This window comes from Nerophis lumbriciformis, linkage group LG34, assembly GCF_033978685.3.
Source record: "Nerophis lumbriciformis linkage group LG34, RoL_Nlum_v2.1, whole genome shotgun sequence".
In the NCBI taxonomy this organism is placed as follows: Eukaryota; Metazoa; Chordata; class Actinopteri; order Syngnathiformes; family Syngnathidae; genus Nerophis; species Nerophis lumbriciformis.
Genome location: NC_084581.2, coordinates 6,606,782 through 6,623,604, shown reverse-complemented (window position 1 = coordinate 6,623,604; position 16,823 = coordinate 6,606,782). Strand labels below are relative to the sequence as shown.

General features: G+C 42.1%; 2 protein-coding genes across 3 annotated transcripts in view; one reads left to right on the top strand and one right to left on the bottom strand.

The window, feature by feature from the left end:
* The first annotated feature begins 329 nt into the window (after positions 1-329).
* On the top strand, positions 330-3,133 carry ndufaf7 (NADH:ubiquinone oxidoreductase complex assembly factor 7). The gene is made up of 10 exons (XM_061929056.1): positions 330-678; positions 1,024-1,166; positions 1,239-1,319; positions 1,378-1,488; positions 1,562-1,775; positions 1,845-1,903; positions 1,982-2,095; positions 2,211-2,354; positions 2,427-2,600; positions 2,660-3,133. Exons 1-10 carry the CDS (start codon positions 606-608, stop codon positions 2,879-2,881), a joined length of 1,335 nt encoding a protein of 444 aa, XP_061785040.1. The 5' UTR covers positions 330-605; the 3' UTR covers positions 2,882-3,133.
* Positions 2,944-16,823, bottom strand: part of LOC133576092 (serine/threonine-protein kinase D3-like) — a 27,664-nt gene continuing 13,784 nt past the window's right edge. For both annotated transcript variants that reach the window (XM_061929054.1, XM_061929055.1), the window contains exons 9-19: positions 15,196-15,319; positions 15,039-15,116; positions 14,742-14,970; positions 6,455-6,507; positions 6,319-6,391; positions 6,149-6,255; positions 5,907-6,068; positions 5,750-5,848; positions 5,414-5,681; positions 3,410-3,495; positions 2,944-3,344 (exon numbers count right to left, since the gene is read on the bottom strand). In XM_061929054.1, coding sequence (XP_061785038.1) covers positions 3,171-3,344; positions 3,410-3,495; positions 5,414-5,681; positions 5,750-5,848; positions 5,907-6,068; positions 6,149-6,255; positions 6,319-6,391; positions 6,455-6,507; positions 14,742-14,970; positions 15,039-15,116; positions 15,196-15,319 — 1,453 coding nt within the window. In that variant the 3' untranslated portion in view covers positions 2,944-3,170. The remainder of the gene's footprint in view (positions 3,345-3,409; positions 3,496-5,413; positions 5,682-5,749; positions 5,849-5,906; positions 6,069-6,148; positions 6,256-6,318; positions 6,392-6,454; positions 6,508-14,741; positions 14,971-15,038; positions 15,117-15,195; positions 15,320-16,823) is intronic.

Genomic DNA, 16,823 nt, shown 5'->3' with positions numbered 1-16,823 from the left:
TAAATACTATTTCTTTATTTTGATTCTGCAAACACTAACATGATTTAGGAGATGTATTTCATCCAATTGAATTTTCCGGAACTACGTACCAGCTTGTCGAATCAGAAGGCTTGTTGTTTTTACGACTTCCTAAACAGTTTTTCAAAATAATATAGTTACTGGCAAATGTACAGAACATCCGATTTGTTTAGTGTCTATTTAGTTTAAAAAAAATAAATAGACTTAATTTAACTAATTAAAAGTATATATTATCAGAGTTTTTTGTATTCAAACCCTAACATATGAGAGTGAGCAGTTTTACAAGTACTCTTAATGTGAAATAATATCCAGTCTCATTCCAGTCACTTTGAATGTGTTAGCATTAGCTTATTGCTCGCCCACTATTATATCACACGCCATCTTGCTTAAATGACTATTTAACTTGTGTGCTTCCAACTAAAATAATTGTCTTTCTCAGTTTGTTGTCTTATTGACACACGTGTCGCTAATGCTATGCTAACGCTCATCTTGCCGTCAGAGAAGGTTGATGAATGTGCTGAAAACATAAGCACTAAGGAGATGTTAGTATTCATTCTATTCAGTTTTTTTGTTGACACTTAAGAACAATGAGGCTTCTTCGTGCTGCCAAGACACATCATTTGTCCACTTTGATTCATTATGTCAGTCCAGCGGCAGCAGGTAAGATACATGATTTGATATTTATAGATAACTGTTATGGTTTGTCATTGAAACTTGACCCTATCCGTTTAATTTGTATTGTTGATCAATTTTATGTGCCCAATAGTACTTAAATAAATAAAAAAATAGTGTCCAGATGTACCTGATGTTGTTTGATTGATTGAAACTTTTATTAGTAGATTGCACAGTTCAGTACATATTCTGTACAATTGACCACTAAATGGTAACACCCGAATAAGTTTTTCAACTTGTTTAAGTCGGGGTCAACGTAAATCAATTCGTTGTACAAATGTGACGGGTACATTTTTAAAATCATGCTGTTGTTGTCATGGTGATGGCGAGCAGCTCCACGCAGACTTCAGTGTACATCTTCTCCAGAGGACAAGAATGGACCATCCATGCTGCGACACCTGATTTCCAAAATTAAAGCCACCGGTCCCATTTCTGTTTCTGAGTACATGAGGGAGGCGCTCACCAACCCAGTGACGGTTTGTGACGTCACTTTTCTAAAGTTTCCCCAAAGAGACAGCAGGCCGCTCATGGTTGTCGTGTGGTCTCAGGGTTACTACGTGAGGAACAACATGCTGGGAGCTGAAGGAGACTTCATCACGTCACCTGAGATCAGCCAAATCTTTGGAGAGGTAAGAACACTTGTAACATGACCTCAACATCCGGTCTAACACCTTCTCCGTCATACAGTTGCTGGCTGTGTGGGTAATTAGCGAGTGGATGGGGGCGGGGCGGCCTAAGCAGCTTCAGCTGGTTGAGCTTGGACCTGGAAAAGGATCTTTGGCCAGTGACGTTCTTCGAGTACGTTTTGGATTGCTCTGACAGCCGTTTTTCACTGGTGAACCTTCATCATGGCATTGTGCTTCTTGTGCAGGTTCTGGGTCAGCTCCAGTCAGTGCTAGATGGGGCTTCAGTGTCGCTCCACCTAGTGGAGGTGAGTCCTGCTTTGAGTCTCCTCCAGGCCCAAAGTCTCACTGGGACCAGGAGCCAGGAGGCAGACAGCGAGGATGACCCTGTTTACCGCCAAGGCCGAACAGAAGGCGGCGTGCAGGTGTCTTGGTACCGCTGCTTAGAGGACGTCCCCCGTGGTATGGCACACTGTGGCGTCCTGTGACAAAAACGCTTTGAAGTTGATGTCATTATCTCTGACGGTTCAGGCTTTAGCATCTTTCTGGCTCACGAGTTCTTTGACGCTCTTCCCATTCACAAGTTTCAGGTAGCAAGAAAAGGTGTCATTGCTGGTTCTCCCACCAGGGGGCATCACAGGTTTCTAATGCTTCTTCTTTGGTGGCAGCGCACCAAGAGAGGCTGGAGAGAAGTGATGGTAGACATCGACCCGGACAACCCAGGTCAGCTGAGGTTTGTGGTGGCGCCGTCGCCCACGTTGGCGTCAACCACTTTAGTACAGGTGAGTGCCTGCTGGGTCATGTGACCACTCCCACTGCACGGTTATTCCAGCTGAAAAGGCAATTTCTACACACATTTCCTCCTAGTTTTATTATTGACATGTTTGTGTGTGTCAGGCGGATGAAAGGCGGGATCATGTGGAGGTGTGTGCAGAGGGCGGAGTCATCATTCAGCAGCTGGCCCGTCGGGTGGCGGAAGAGGGCGGGGCTGCGCTGATCGGCGACTACGGCCACGATGGGACCAAGACAGACACGTTCCGAGTAGGAAGATAATGTCACATTGGAACGCTGAGCTCTGATTGGCTGTGATGTTTTTTGACATCTTCCCACCAGGGGTTTAAAGGTCACCAACTCCATCAGGTCCTGACAACTCCGGGCTCGGCCGACCTCACCGCCGACGTGGACTTCAGCTACTTGCGGCGTGTGGTGGGAGGAGGCGTGGCCTGCCTGGGACCTGTCAGTCAAAGGACGTTCCTGAAGAACATGGGCATCGACACGCGCATGCAGGCGAGTCCGCTTGTGACCCTGGTCCTTGGAAACACGGCTGAAGGTGTGCTTTTGTCCAGGTTCTGCTGAGCAACTGCAGCGACTTGACCACCAGACAGCAACTGATCAGCAGCTATGATATGCTGACCCACCCCGCCAAAATGGGCGAGCGCTTCCACTTCTTTGGCCTGCTGCACCTTAGCCGCTTTGCCAAACCTAAGACGGCCACCGGGTTCAAGCTGGAGAAAAAGAGCCCGGCTCAGCTTCCTGTTGCTGGATTCACTGACATGAGCTTCTCTTGATCAGGTCAAACAGAACCTATAACAGATGCTGTTGAGGAAACATAAACAGAACAGGAACTTCATGAGGACATATGGAACTTTTATGACACTTCTTGTAAAGTTAAAGGTCATGAAGCAGGTGGAGAAGATTGATTGAATTCCTCAACATTGAAGAGGTTTGATAGCAGCACGCCGACACAGAAGAAGAAGAAGAAGAGTCCGACAAACAGCTTTACAACTTTGTTGAATCAATAAAAAATGCTTGGCCGTCAATGTGCTGTCTCCATGGTGATGCTTTCCCAAGAAGCCACTAGGGGTCCTCGTCCATGTGGTCCAGGTTTGGTGAGGAGATGAAGTGTTTAGGGTAGCAGAGATCTCGCTCGTCAGCGTATTCCTCCCAGCGGCAGTCGTCGCTCTCGTGTGTGATGTAGCGCTCGCCGCGCCGTGTCTCAAACTCCCGCAGGTCCAGCCAGGTGTGGTAGTCCTGCGGGGACGGATCACACGCTCAGCCAAGACAGGCAGGGAGACGCGGGTCATGTGACGGGTTACCTGCAGCCATGGGTGACTCAGCGACTTGTCCACGCTGTAGCGTTTCCTCATCTTCACCTGCAGCAGATTGTTGATCAGGTCCGTCGCTATGGAGACGAGAGATGTTGCATTTTTTTATATGACAGAAATACGCAGCAACTTTTGAGTCATTGATCAAACATTTGAAAACATGCTGTAGTCAGCCACCAGGGGGCTCTCAGCACGTATCAAGTGTGCACAAAATGTGGTGAGGTGGCCATTCTTGTTTCACAGCTTATTCTTTTTATCGTCCCTTTGCATATAGTTAAAATGTAATAAATGATATACACTAATTAGCTTTGTCAGAAATAACATAGAGCTAATAATTCTGTATTTTGTTTGCATTTTTAACACCAACAATTTAAAACTGCGTTTACTATTAGTGAGCGTGTTGCCTGTGATCTACTAATTGATAACTGGTGCAGTCCACCTTATTTAAATGAGGTTTTTGCACGTGCTACGCTACTTACACCATTGAGACGCTCATTTAGGGCATGTTTTGTACACTGTGATGCACCACTTTTTATGGGAATTTTAGAAGCATCATAAAAAACATAACCTATTTTTAGCCAGCTGAAGGTGCGCCCTAGGAGATCCTAGCACTAACTGCGAGTGTGCGCTGGATTGTTCCAGATGCCAAAAAATGCATATTGCAAAAGTTTTTTTTAAATATAGGAGATAAATTAATAATATCTCCCATATAAAAAAAAGTACGTTATCAAAAATAATGCCAGCACACACAAAAACACATCAATTGAATATGTTTTAATCAGACCCTTAAGTCCTCAAGCAGCTATAACATTATTAATATAAATTATTGAATAGAAAATATGTTTAATATTTTTATTTTTGACAGTCCATATATGTTGACAAGCATACGTAGGACGGAGATTAAGCGCGATCGCCTCCTTTCTTACAGCTATTTCTGCGCAACTGCCATTTTGCACAGCCTTTATAAACAGAAAAATAAAGACGCAAAACAGCGGCCGCAGAACAGTTTTATTCTTGATAAATCACACTACGTGTGCTAAATAATTGTATTTGCATCTCAATAAAATATGATAATGTAATATATCAGTAATATTATGTACTGTATATATAATATGTAAACATTACATATGTTATATTTTATATTGCTACAAAAGGTACATTTTTAGTCTATATTATACCTGCATCATCCTTTCCATCCTTACACTTTCATCCTTTGTAACTGAGCTACTGTGTGGAACAATTTCCCTTGTGGATTAATAAAGTTTGTCTAAGTCTAAGTCTACTCCCAGTATTGTGGGCGTTCTAATATTTAGCATATATTCTGCATATTCATGAAGACAGACCCGCAATCCTCTGTGCACAAGTTTAGTAGATCAGCTTTTCATGTATTTTACCTTTAGTAGATCAGGCCCTTAGTGTAGTACTATAAGGAAGTACAAATACAGGTGAAACCCCTAACATTTGAATATCTTGCAAAAAGTCCATTTATGAAAGCAATTCAACTTCAAATGTGAAACTAATACAGGTATGTGATATTAACTCATTCCATGCAAAGTGAGATATGCTCAGCCTTTATTTGTTACACTTTTGATGATCATACTGTAGATAGATAGAGCTTTATTGATTCCTTCAGGAGAGTTCCCTCAGGAAAATTTAAAAAAAGCTTACACTTTTTGAAAACCCCAAATTTTCTGAGATGTTTAATTGGAGGTTTTCATGAACTGTAAGCCATAATCATCAAAATTATATCAAATTAAGGCTTAAAATATCTTGAATTGCATGTTATGAGCATATGTCATATATTAGTTTCACCTTGTAAATCTAATTGCTGGAATAAACGAACGTTTGCACAATATTAATGATTTTTGAGTTCCACTTTTACGTTATCTTATTTTTGATACTTGTACTATAGATAGCAGCTACTAAACCTAATTTTACTAAAATAGCTCTGCCAGACAAAACTTTCTATTTATCCCAAACAAACGGGTCGGCTACCTTCCTCCGAAATTTCTTTCCAGGGATTTGACGGGTACATGAAGGCGGCGTTCTGGATCTGGTCGTTGATGTCCTCGTCCTCGTTAAAGGGGAAAGTTCCGCTCAAACTGACGTAGACGATGACACCCACAGACCACATGTCCAGAGAGCGGTTGTAGCCTTTGCTGCGGAGAACCTCCGGCGCCAAGTAGGCCGGGGTTCCCACCACGGAGCGGCGGAAAGACTTTTCCCCGATGATGCGAGCGAAGCCGAAGTCACACAACTTCACCTGCCGAGGAGAAGCAGTCGCGAGTCACAGGCGGTTCTAATAGATCTATCAGAGCTTTGTGTTTGAACCTGAGGAAAGGGTTCCGCCGACGCCAGGAGAACGTTCTCTGGCTTCAGGTCACAGTGGACAATGTTCTTGAAGTGGAGATGTCTGAGGGCCACCAAGATCTGCACACACAAACACGTTTATGTTTGATTCTCAGTGACTGGTTGTAGGGTCGCCCACCTGCGTGACCAAGAACTTGGTGAGACGTTCTGGCAGGCGGCTCTTCTCGCTGGATAGAATCATTTCCAACATGTCGCCGTGAAGCTTCTCCATGACCACAAACACCTGCTCTGGGGTCTCGAACATGCAGTCCAGGTTAACGATGCCGGGGTGATGGAGGTTCTGATAGGGCAGCAACACAAGCGGTGAAAAAGGAATGTGTTCTGCTGGGGTCAGTGCTAACGGGCCCTGAGGCACGCTACCTGCAAGATGGCGACCTCGTTGCGCAGCTGGCTCTCCTGCTTGGTGGGAAACCTCATCTTGTCGATGATCTTGATGGCCACGTCTTTTCCCGTCTTCCTGTGTTTACCTGACAAAAACAGCCGTCAACTTTCAGAGCCTCCAGAGTCTACATCACGGGGGAAGACCTCACCTCCGTAGACAATCCCAAATTGTCCAGAACCGAGTACGTCGTCTGCAAATATCTGATAGACGGAGCTGATATCCTGAAGGAGTAAGATGAGGAAGTTATTATGTTATGATGTTGATGAAGAAAATGAAGGACTCACCACATTCTCCTGGATGTGAGAGTTACAAACAGATATGCTGAGGGTGAGTTCCTCTGTGGAGAAACAAGAATGTTTATTAGAATAAGAACAGACACAATTCTGTTCAAGGCGCAAAAACAACTCTTGAACAAGAGAGTAAGACACGTCAATTTTACAACTGAAAGCCTGAAAGTAAAGTCTGACGAATTACTCCTTAAATTACCAGAACAATCCTACCTGAAGAGATTTGTGAAAAGGTGATACATTTCACAACCAAAGCCCAACTTATATATATCATAACATAACCAACGTAAGACAAACAAGAAAGTTCAAAGATTACAACTTAGTAATAACTCCTCCACATGGACCAGCTCTAAACTCTCGGCAGGGTCCTCGAGGGTGCACGGGAGATTACCCAACCAGTCTGCATGTGCTTTGTGGACATGGAGAAGGCATTCGACCGTGTCCCCCGGGAAGTCCTGTGGGGAGTGCTCAGAGAGTATTGGGTATCGGACTGTCTGATTGTGGCGGTCCGCTCCCTGTATGATCGTGTCAGAGCTTAGTCCGCATTGTAAGTAAGTAAGTAAGTCGGACCCGTTTTCAGTGAGGGTTGGATTCCGCCAGGGCTGCCCTTTGTCACCGATTCTGTTCATAACTTTTACGGACAGAATTTCTAGGCGCAGTCAGGGCATTGGGGGGATCCTGTTTGGTGCCTGCAGGATTAGGTCTCTGCTTTCTGCAGATGATGCTCTCAATGGATCGGTTCGCAACCGAGTGTGAAACAACTGGGATGAGAATCAGCACCTCCAAGTCCGAGTCTATGGTTCTCGCCCGGAAAAGGGTGGAGTGCCATCTCCGAGTTGGGGTAGAGATCTTGCCCCAAGTGGAGGAGTTCAAGTACCTTGGAATCTTGTGGGAAGAGTGGATCGTGAGATCGACAGTCGGATCGGTGCGGCGTCTTCAGTAATGCGGACACTGTATCAATCTGTTGTGATAAAGAAGGAGCTGAGCCGGAAGGCAAAGCTCTCAATTTGCTGGTCGATCTACGTTCCTATCCTCACCTATGGTCATGAGGTTTGGGTTATGACCAAAATGACAAGATCACGAGTACAAAATGAGTTTCCTCCGTCGGGTGGCAGGGCTCTCCCTTAGAGATATGGTGAGAAGCTCTGCCATCCGGGAGGAGCTCAAAGTAGTAAAGCCGCTGCTCCTCCACATCGAGAGGAGCCAGATGAGGTGGTTTGGGCATCTGGTCAGAATTCCCCCCAAATGCCTCCCTGGGGAGGTGTTTAGGGCACGTCCGATCGGAAGGAGACCACAAGGAAGACCCAGGACGCGTTGAAGCGACTATGTCTCCCAGCTGGCCTGGGAACACCTCGGGATCCCCCGAGAAGAGCTGGACGAAGTAGCTGGAAAGAGGGAAGTCTGGGCTTGTCTGTTTAGGCTGCTGCCCCGTGACCCAACCTCGGAAAAGCGGAAGAAGATGAATGGGTGGATGATTTTGTATCGAGAATCGTTTTAAATCGAGAATCGATTCTGAATCGAATCGTTACCCCCAAGAATCGAATTGTGTGGTGCTCAAACATTCACAGCCCTAACATTGGTTTCATTCGATGTCACCTCCCTGTTCATCTGTATTCTAATCCAGGATGTAGTAGGGACTGTGAGGCAACGTGTACTAGATCAGTGTTTTTCAACCTTTTTTGAGCCAATGTACATTTTTTTCATTGAAAAGATCACGAGGCACACCACCAACCAAAAATTTTAAATAAATGATACTCTGTAGCCGCCTATATTAACAATATAGTAATTATTATGAAAGTGTCTTGAATAGGAATCAAATAAACACAAACATTTATTTTATAATCTTTTATATTTCTTCTTTCAAATAAAAAGTGCACTTAACATGTCCACATCAAAAATACAGCTGGAACATGGAATGCCACAAGAATGTGGTCTTAAAACTAAAGAGGTAGTAGAAAACTTCAAATTGTTTTGCAAACTCTAATTCTCTCCAAAAACATTATGTTAGCAGGAATAAAGAAAATAATGCTTATTCTGACAGAAGCAATACTACTTGGGAACAATTTACTGTTACAATATGAAGAGTTTGAAGAGTTGCATGTACAAAATGTCAATTTCAGTATATTTTACTCACTTAGTGTGAGTGTTTGGATGAACACAGAGCTGATGTCCTGGCTGGAATTGAAGAGACACACACAGAGCTCTTCCTCAACAGCCCTCAGTCTCTCTCTGTTTTTAGTTTTTATAGCAGTTAGGCTTGAGAAGCTCACTTCACGCAGATACAGTATGTTGTGGAAAATGGGAGTAATGTTAAAATAGCTTTGTTTGCCAGAATGGGGAAGTCCTTGACAGCAGTCAACCAAAAACTGTCCAAAGGTCCAAACCACGATGTTGTCTCAGTTCAGTTAGTTCCTCCTGCTCCTGTAAAGTCATGTCCTTTCCAACAACTGCTGAGCTGTATGGGTCCCTAACCCAGTCAAGGCATTTAGTGAAGGCTGAAGAGAAATAAAATGACATATTTTCCTCCAGAGTTGTTAAATGTTCCCACTCCCCATTTCTTGGTGAGTGGGAACATTTCAAGGTTGCCACGTTTCACATGTTGTTGTCAAAGGTGCACCTTTGAGCGGAATATTATTTTATCCGTACCTGTGAGCAAGTTTTCATTCCGGCCTTGCATTCATGTGTTCAGTTCATTCAGATGGTGAAAAATATCTGCTAGGTATGCCAGCCTTGCACACCACACATCACTTGCAAGCAGCTTTGCGTAATTCGACCCCTCATTTGTCAGAAACATTTTAAGTTTCTCCTGCAGCTCATACACACGGGCCAGCACCTTGTTGCTTGACAACCATCGGACCTCCCTATGAAACAGCAAGGCCTTATGCTCCGCTTTCATTTCCTCACACAAATATTAAAATTTGCAGCTTTTCAGAGGTTGTGTCTTTACAACGTTTACCATGTGCACAACATCATTCATCACAGGGACTAGATCTTCTGGTAAAGTCTTGGCCACGAGGGCCTCACGGTGTAAGAAACAGTGCATAACGATCACATCTGGATTTCTTTCCTTCACTCTGCTTACAAAATCTTTGGTACGCCCGACCATGGCTGCAGCCCCATCAGTGCAGACACTCGTGCACAGTGGTTGAAAAACACTGTACTAGATGATCACACCTTACAGGATAGATCAACACTAAACCCAGAACAGATATGCCTATTCCTGGGATTTGACTTAATACTACGTTACTTTGAATTCAGAGGAACTTTTTACCGACAAAAACAAAGTTGTGCCAATTGATCCCCTGTATCCCCAACTGTGGCAAACCTTTTACATGCAGGACATGGAAAAGAGAGCTCCGAGCTCTTTTAAGGGAATAGCACCAAGTCAGTCGTACAGATATGCGGATGGCACATGGGTGAAAATTAGAAGCCAAAAAGTGCAGCTCCTCACCGAGCACATTAACTAAATGGACAAAAACATCAGGTTCACATGTGAGGATGTCAAAGATATTGGAGAAGACATTGGCTTCCATGTCGAGGTTTACCAAAACCCTACTTTTCGACTGACACCACCCATTGGAAAAACAAACCCTGTGTTATCAGAACCTTACAACACAGATCTGATAGCATTCCCACCAGCCCACAAGCCAGGGAGAAAGAGCATAAGCATTTGAGGGAAGCCCTCAAAACCTGTGGTTACCCCAGATCGTCGTTTGTGAAAAGTGCATCCAGTTCTAGAGGGAACAAGAACAGAGTGGATGAGAAAGAAAAAGGTGACAGGCACACAAATATTGTCATTCCATATATATCAGGTCTATCTGAAAAAAATTGTGGGAATTTCACACAACATCCTAGTACACTTCAAACAAGGCAACACCCTGAGACAGAGACTGGTGCATCCTAAAGAACAGACACCCCGCACCCACAAAAACAATCTGGTGTATGCTATCCAGTGTAATGATGAATGCACTGATTCATATATTGGGGAAACAAAACAACCACTAAACCGACGCATGACACAGCATAGACGGGCAAACTCTTCAGGCCAAGATTCAGCTGCCTACCTCCACCTCAGGGAGAAACAGCACTCCTTTGAGAACAAAAAAGTACAGATTCTGGACAAGGAGGACGGATGGTACAAAAGGGGAGCAAGGGAAGCCATCTACGTTGAAGTTGAAAAACTATCCCTGAACAGGGGAGGTGGTCTGCGACACCACTTATCACCCACATACAACACTGTCCTTTCAACTATTCCTAAAATACTCTGCAATTTGGCCTGCAACAAATAACAGGAATGAGAAACATATTGGTCACAGATGCACCTCTTGTGCCATTTGTTACAACATGGAATGGAATGCTAACATGGGTGATTTCGACTGATTTTGGGCTGATAGTGGTCGTTCCACAGTGAAACGTTTTGCCACACAATACCTCAATGCTAGCAAGGGGAAATTTCACTGACAGTTGTTTTTCTCACTACGATAGAGCGGAACTATCCTTGCCCTGGCACACTCTCCTGGAGTTGGAGTATAAATAGTTGGGCTTTTGGCACCCATTGCTCGACTAGATCTGACCAATCTACATCTGTCAGCATGAACTGATGAAGCCTGCTTGGATGAGAGGCGAAACGTCTCCTAGGACAAACCAAACAGTCCAGTTGCGATCGATTGAATGCCCTGAGAATACAATGGCCTGGATGAATGAGAACGTCCACAGACAACAATCTTTATCTTCACGTGCCTGACAGTCAATTTCCAGTAATAAGCTTCTACTGAGCTTCTTTAATGGACTGATCAATACCTGCTGACATTCAGGTCAACTTACAGAACCTACAGTACACAACTTCAGACCTCAACTGTGTCTCAAATAAAAGACTTGCATCAGTATATTTTAATATTTACAATTAGTACACTTAATTCTGCGTGTGAATGCTGACAGTGTAGTGTAGTTTCCAAAATCTATTATTGTTATTGTACACTTACTGTTAGTAATTTTTTTAATTTAACCTTTAAAAACCTCATGTTCAAGGGAGTCCTGGCCAAGAGACAGCAAAGGTACATATATAATTATATTTGCAATTATATTACACATTAAAATGACAGCATAGCCATCAAGTAAAGCAGTTACAAATAACTGAGGCAGCTTCAAATGTTTACAGTTTAGATTTAAAAGCACTTGAGGATAAACACTCAGTCAGCTTCCAGTCTCTTTGTAGCATGTTCCAAGCACAAGAGGCTGCATGGACAAAAGCTTTTTTCCTCAGCTCTTTGTGAGCAAAAGGGACAGAGAGCAACAGCTGATCGTTGGAGCTCAGTGCATAAGAGTCTGTACTTCTCTGTGTAATCAATGTACAAATGTAAGAGGGCAATACGCCCAGAAGAGTCTTGTAAATAAAAAGTGTAGCAATGACACTGTCTCCTAGTGGACAGAGAAAGGCCATCCCACCCGGGAGTACAAGTGGTGTGTCATGATTCTACAGTTTGTGACGAACCTCAAGGTAACCCGAGTCGACCATCTGAAGACAGGAACAAATAGCATTCATATAAATGCAGGGAATTAACAGCCTGTTCCAGAGATGATCCAAAGCAATAAATAATTGTATCATCATATATACATATTATCATCAGAGAAATGTTGTTTTAAATATTTGATGTACAAGATAAATAAGAGGGCCCCAAAACAGATCGCTGTGGCCAGGGCCAGCCCGTGGCATAGGCCGTATAGGCAAATGCTAAGGGCGCCGTCCATCAGGGGGCGCCATGCCAGTGCCACAAATGTTGGAGAAAAAAAAAAAAAAAAAAAAGTTGTTACTATTATTTCTAAATACAAAAAAATAATCTCACGTTAATTAAAATGCAAAGTAAAGCCTATTTAATAGAAATATTATTTGTTACAACATTACGCCCCCCCTCCTCCCCCCGCACGGTGCACCCCCTCCCTTCCCGTATCATGACTCTTTTTGGACGTCACCACATCAAAAAATCAACACAAGATGTCAAAACGGCCAAAACTGTCAGGTGCCCAGGGAAGAAAAAAGAGAAAAGAAGAGGAGGAGAAACGAGAAAAAGACAGAGGTAGCAGGTAGGTAACGTTAGCCTACATTAAATTATTTGTCTGTTACAGAATGTGATAGTAACCTGGCTTTTTAGCATTAAGCTAATGTTACATGATTCGGCAATTGCTAATCAATAAATAGCTAGTTCTGTTTTAACGTCGGGTTAATATTGTGGAGGGGGCTAAATTGTTATGGAAAAATAATAATGTAACGTTAGGTAATTACAGTACTCCCACCTTACATTCCTCAGGGACATTTGTATTAGATCTTTTAAGCAGGTGTTTTTTGTTTACATTATTGCCTTCTGGTTAGCTAATGTTTGCCCTGTGGGTAATAGTCACTTTTCCACCCCTTTATATATTAGGTATAGTTGTAAGTAAAAAAAAAAGGTCAAAGACAAAGCTATTCGGGTTCTTGTGAGTATATACACAAGGGGGGGGGGGGGGGGCGCCGCCACCTAAAATCTTGCCTAGGGCGCCAGATTGGTTAGGGCCGGGCCTGGCTGTGGCACCCCCTTATGAACAGTAACACATTCCAAACGAAGGCCCTCATGTTCGCTGGGTCCTGTTATCTAAATATTTTGAAAACGATTTGGCCTTTATGAAAAACAAAGTGCATTGATTTCGAAGCTGTCTAAAAAAAGGAGAGAATTACTTTGTCTTGCCTTATCCCACGTCGTATTACACTCATGAATTCTGTGTGCCAGTTCTAGAGAAAACCAGGGATTTGCTCGCCCCTTCACTCTGCGTTTCTTCAAACGTGCATGTTTATTTATAATTTGCCTGAAAAGGTATTTAAAAAATGTCCCAGCTAGCTCTACATCTAGTATTAGATTTATATATTCCCAATCCACCATAGAAAACATCACAAAGTATAACTGTTTCTTCTGTCCTTTCCAATGATGAAATGCAAACACTCCTGTTAGCGCCTCACCTTCCACTACTGAGAGTGGCAAGTGTCCATCGGTGCACATTCATCACCAGTCAGCACTAATGCAGTCAAAAGACAAAGTGTAAGTATGCAAGTGCACACTTGTGCACTCTAAAGACCGATACTAAATATGCAAGTGCTTTTTCAAAACGGCTAAAGACACATTTTTTTAATCAAGCTTTTTACTCATCATGTTAAATTATTGTTTTTTTATTATTATTTATTATGTTGTTTTCTTTCTTAAATTGTAATATTAATACTATTATTTTCTCAATGGTTTGTTTTTATTAACCTATTAATGTATTACTTATATTATTCATATTTTATTATTACATATATTTTATCATATGTTTTGTATTATTTTTTTAGATGGCGTCAATTGTAGTTATTCTTCAATGTGAAAGCCTCAAAGGTGATGTTTTTCCTCAAATCCTCAATGCCATGCCATGTTTTGTTTTTGCTCTGTTATCGTCAATAGTGCTGTGTGTGTGTGTGTGTGTGATTTCTTCTTTTTTTTGTACCGCATTTTGTGTTTGCCACTTGCCTGTGTATGAAAAGTGCTATATAAATAAAGTTTGATTTGATTTTATTAATCGCATGACCTTTTTTTATGAATCACATTTTAACCAACATTTTTATTAAATTAATTTCTGATGTGATTAAATTTAAGTAAAAAAACCAAGTGTAAGTGTATGCAATTGCACACTTACAGTATGCACTAAAAAGACAAAGTGTAAATGCAAGTGCACCAATGGAGACTTCGACTTCTCTGCTTGATGATGGATTATCTTGAGGAGCACTTCCTGTCATTGTGGGCTGATGCACAACCAAAAAAGGTGTTGCATAACGCCTCCATCAGCATGATGGCGCGTCCATTAGGATGATGGCGCGTTTAATGTGATGCACTCAACAGGTAAAAAGGACTTAAAGGTCCATTCCGTCATTAAAGCTCATTTCCAGACAAAGAGTGGATGAATGTGAGCGAAACGAAGGAGAAAATCCCTTCAATCGTTTTACTTTCAGCGGGAGGTGGCCATTAAAGCAGAGACGCCGCTCAAAGTTAGATTCTTTGTTAATCTGCTTCCTGTTGCGTCACCACCGTTACGAACGTCATGACTCAGTGTAACCCGCCTGGTCCACCCTGGGCCTTAAACCTGGGTCCTTTGAAAGAGATTGCGAGAGAGCTACACAACAAGCTAAAAGACTGAACTGTCAAGGGAGTGAGCTTTATCAACATATTCCTGCACGGCCACACCAGCTGGCCTCTGTTGCATCAGAAGCAAGAACACAAAGACTCACTGTGGTCCCGCCCCTGGCTGCTGGGCTTTGGCGTGACTGGCATCATGGCCTGCTGGAGGGCCTTCTCCCAACTCTGACCCGCCTCCCGAAAAGGGCCGCCATCATCTTCGCCCACGTAGTAGATCGTGTTGGACGTGACCACCTGGAAGCAGGGAGGGTTGCTGCCCTCAGACAGACCGCCAACGTCCTGGGCTGCTTCCACCCGCAGGATCTCCGACAGCGGAATCTCCTGCATCCACACAGAAAGTTTATAAGCTGAAATGTGCTGATTATCATTATTTTGAAATCTTTCATCACCTTGTAGAACTTTGCTGCACTGTGGTTCTGGAACAGTGTCAGACACTTGAAGTCCAAACGCCAAAAATGTCTTTTCCTCTGTAAGAATCGTACACATTTATTAAGTTTGTGTATACGCGTGTGTGTGTCTGTGCGTGTGTGTGTGTGTGGCACGGACCATATTGTCATGGTTTATGTAGTGGACCATCCAACCTTCTTTGACCACAGTGGAGCTCCTCCTCTTTGTGTGTTTGATGGACTGAACTACTCGCATCAGAGGGATATAGCTGCTGGTCAACGGGCTGCAAAAAGACACACACATGATGCACACACGAATGCTACTCTATGACTCCATTTACATTTCATGACTTGAATATTGACCAAGTATTAGGGATATTGTTATTATAAGGGCTAACGTTAAAAACCTACTTTTAGTGGTGCATTGATCACAGCAAAGTAACGAGTTTATGCAGCTGGATCGCCAATGACCTGGTGAAAGGTAATTCTAGATTATAAATCATGCCTCTCACCTATATAGTAGAAGGTTGTGGACAAAAACAGAGAAGTTGGTCAACTTTGACAGCCAATTTAGACCCAACTTAGACCCTTCATATGGCAAGAAAGACACGAAAAGACACTCGTATGCAACCACTTTTTTTTTAAACTCTTCGCGAGGGTTATGATTATTTCTTTTTCAAAAACGGTCGGCATCCCAGTGAGAGCAGACATTGTACAGTAAGTGTTTTTGATTATGTTCGTTGACTATCATGAAGCCTGCCATGATAGAAGTAGCTGTTGTTAAAGGAAAAAGCAAAGGTTGTGATGCATTTGTGAAATTAATGCGCCGCTGTATGCTTAAAATGAGCAAAATACATAAATTGTACATGTTATAATTAATATGCCTTTTACTACATTATATATACTCACATATATACTTACAGTGTGTATATAAAACGTTGATGGACATGTTTGGGTGTTTGTAAAGCGCCTCACAGGCGAAAAAGAGCAACTCCTATAGGCTCCATTGTTAGCTGACTTTTGTCAGTGTTTATTTACAAATTGGAATACATAAAAAAAGAAAAACATAGATGTCCTTGTCTTACATTAGGACTGTTAATGGTATGCTCAATTCCAAACAAAGTGTAGTTCTTCTTTAATGCTTACTACTGTCACCAACATTATGGAGATAAAACAAAAAACAACTTATTTGAAATAAATAAAAAAATAAAAAATAAAAAATACACACACATATATATATATATATATATATATATATATATATATATATATATATATATATATATATATATATATATATATATATATATATATATATTATAGCTGGGCTAAGTAGCTGGGGAGAGGGATGTCTGGGCTTCTCTGCTTGGACTGAAGATGGATAGATGGATGGATGTACTTGAAAAAAATAACTAATCTTGTTTTGATTAAATGTATTTTTTAAATAAAATTATGATTCACTCTGGTACCGATAATTCTTTTGAGCAAATTATTATATTCTGGTCAACAAATTATATTAATTTAATTTTTCACTTGTACATATTTTGATATTTAAGCTTGTTTTTTTCATATTCAAATCGTATTTTTTACAGATAATTTTTTGAAGTTTCATATCTTTTTTTCTGCAGTGTCAATTCTTTTTTTTAATATATTCAAATACTTTATTTTTTTCAGATACAGTTTTATTGCCTGGATTTAGCATGGGGGGGCATGGCATCAACAAAGAGGGGCGTGGCATCATGACAGATAGCTTACCAAAAAGTCCTGGGGGGTCCACTATCACGTTGC

Bases quoted from the DNA above. Each gene is read 5' to 3' on its own strand.
- ndufaf7 (XM_061929056.1), top strand. From the start codon at position 606: ATGAGGCTTCTTCGTGCTGCCAAGACACATCATTTGTCCACTTTGATT. The intron at 1,320-1,377 runs GTAAGAACACTT...TCCGTCATACAG, and splicing joins TCAGCCAAATCTTTGGAGAG to TTGCTGGCTGTGTGGGTAAT. The intron at 2,096-2,210 runs GTGAGTGCCTGC...TGTGTGTGTCAG, and splicing joins CGTCAACCACTTTAGTACAG to GCGGATGAAAGGCGGGATCA.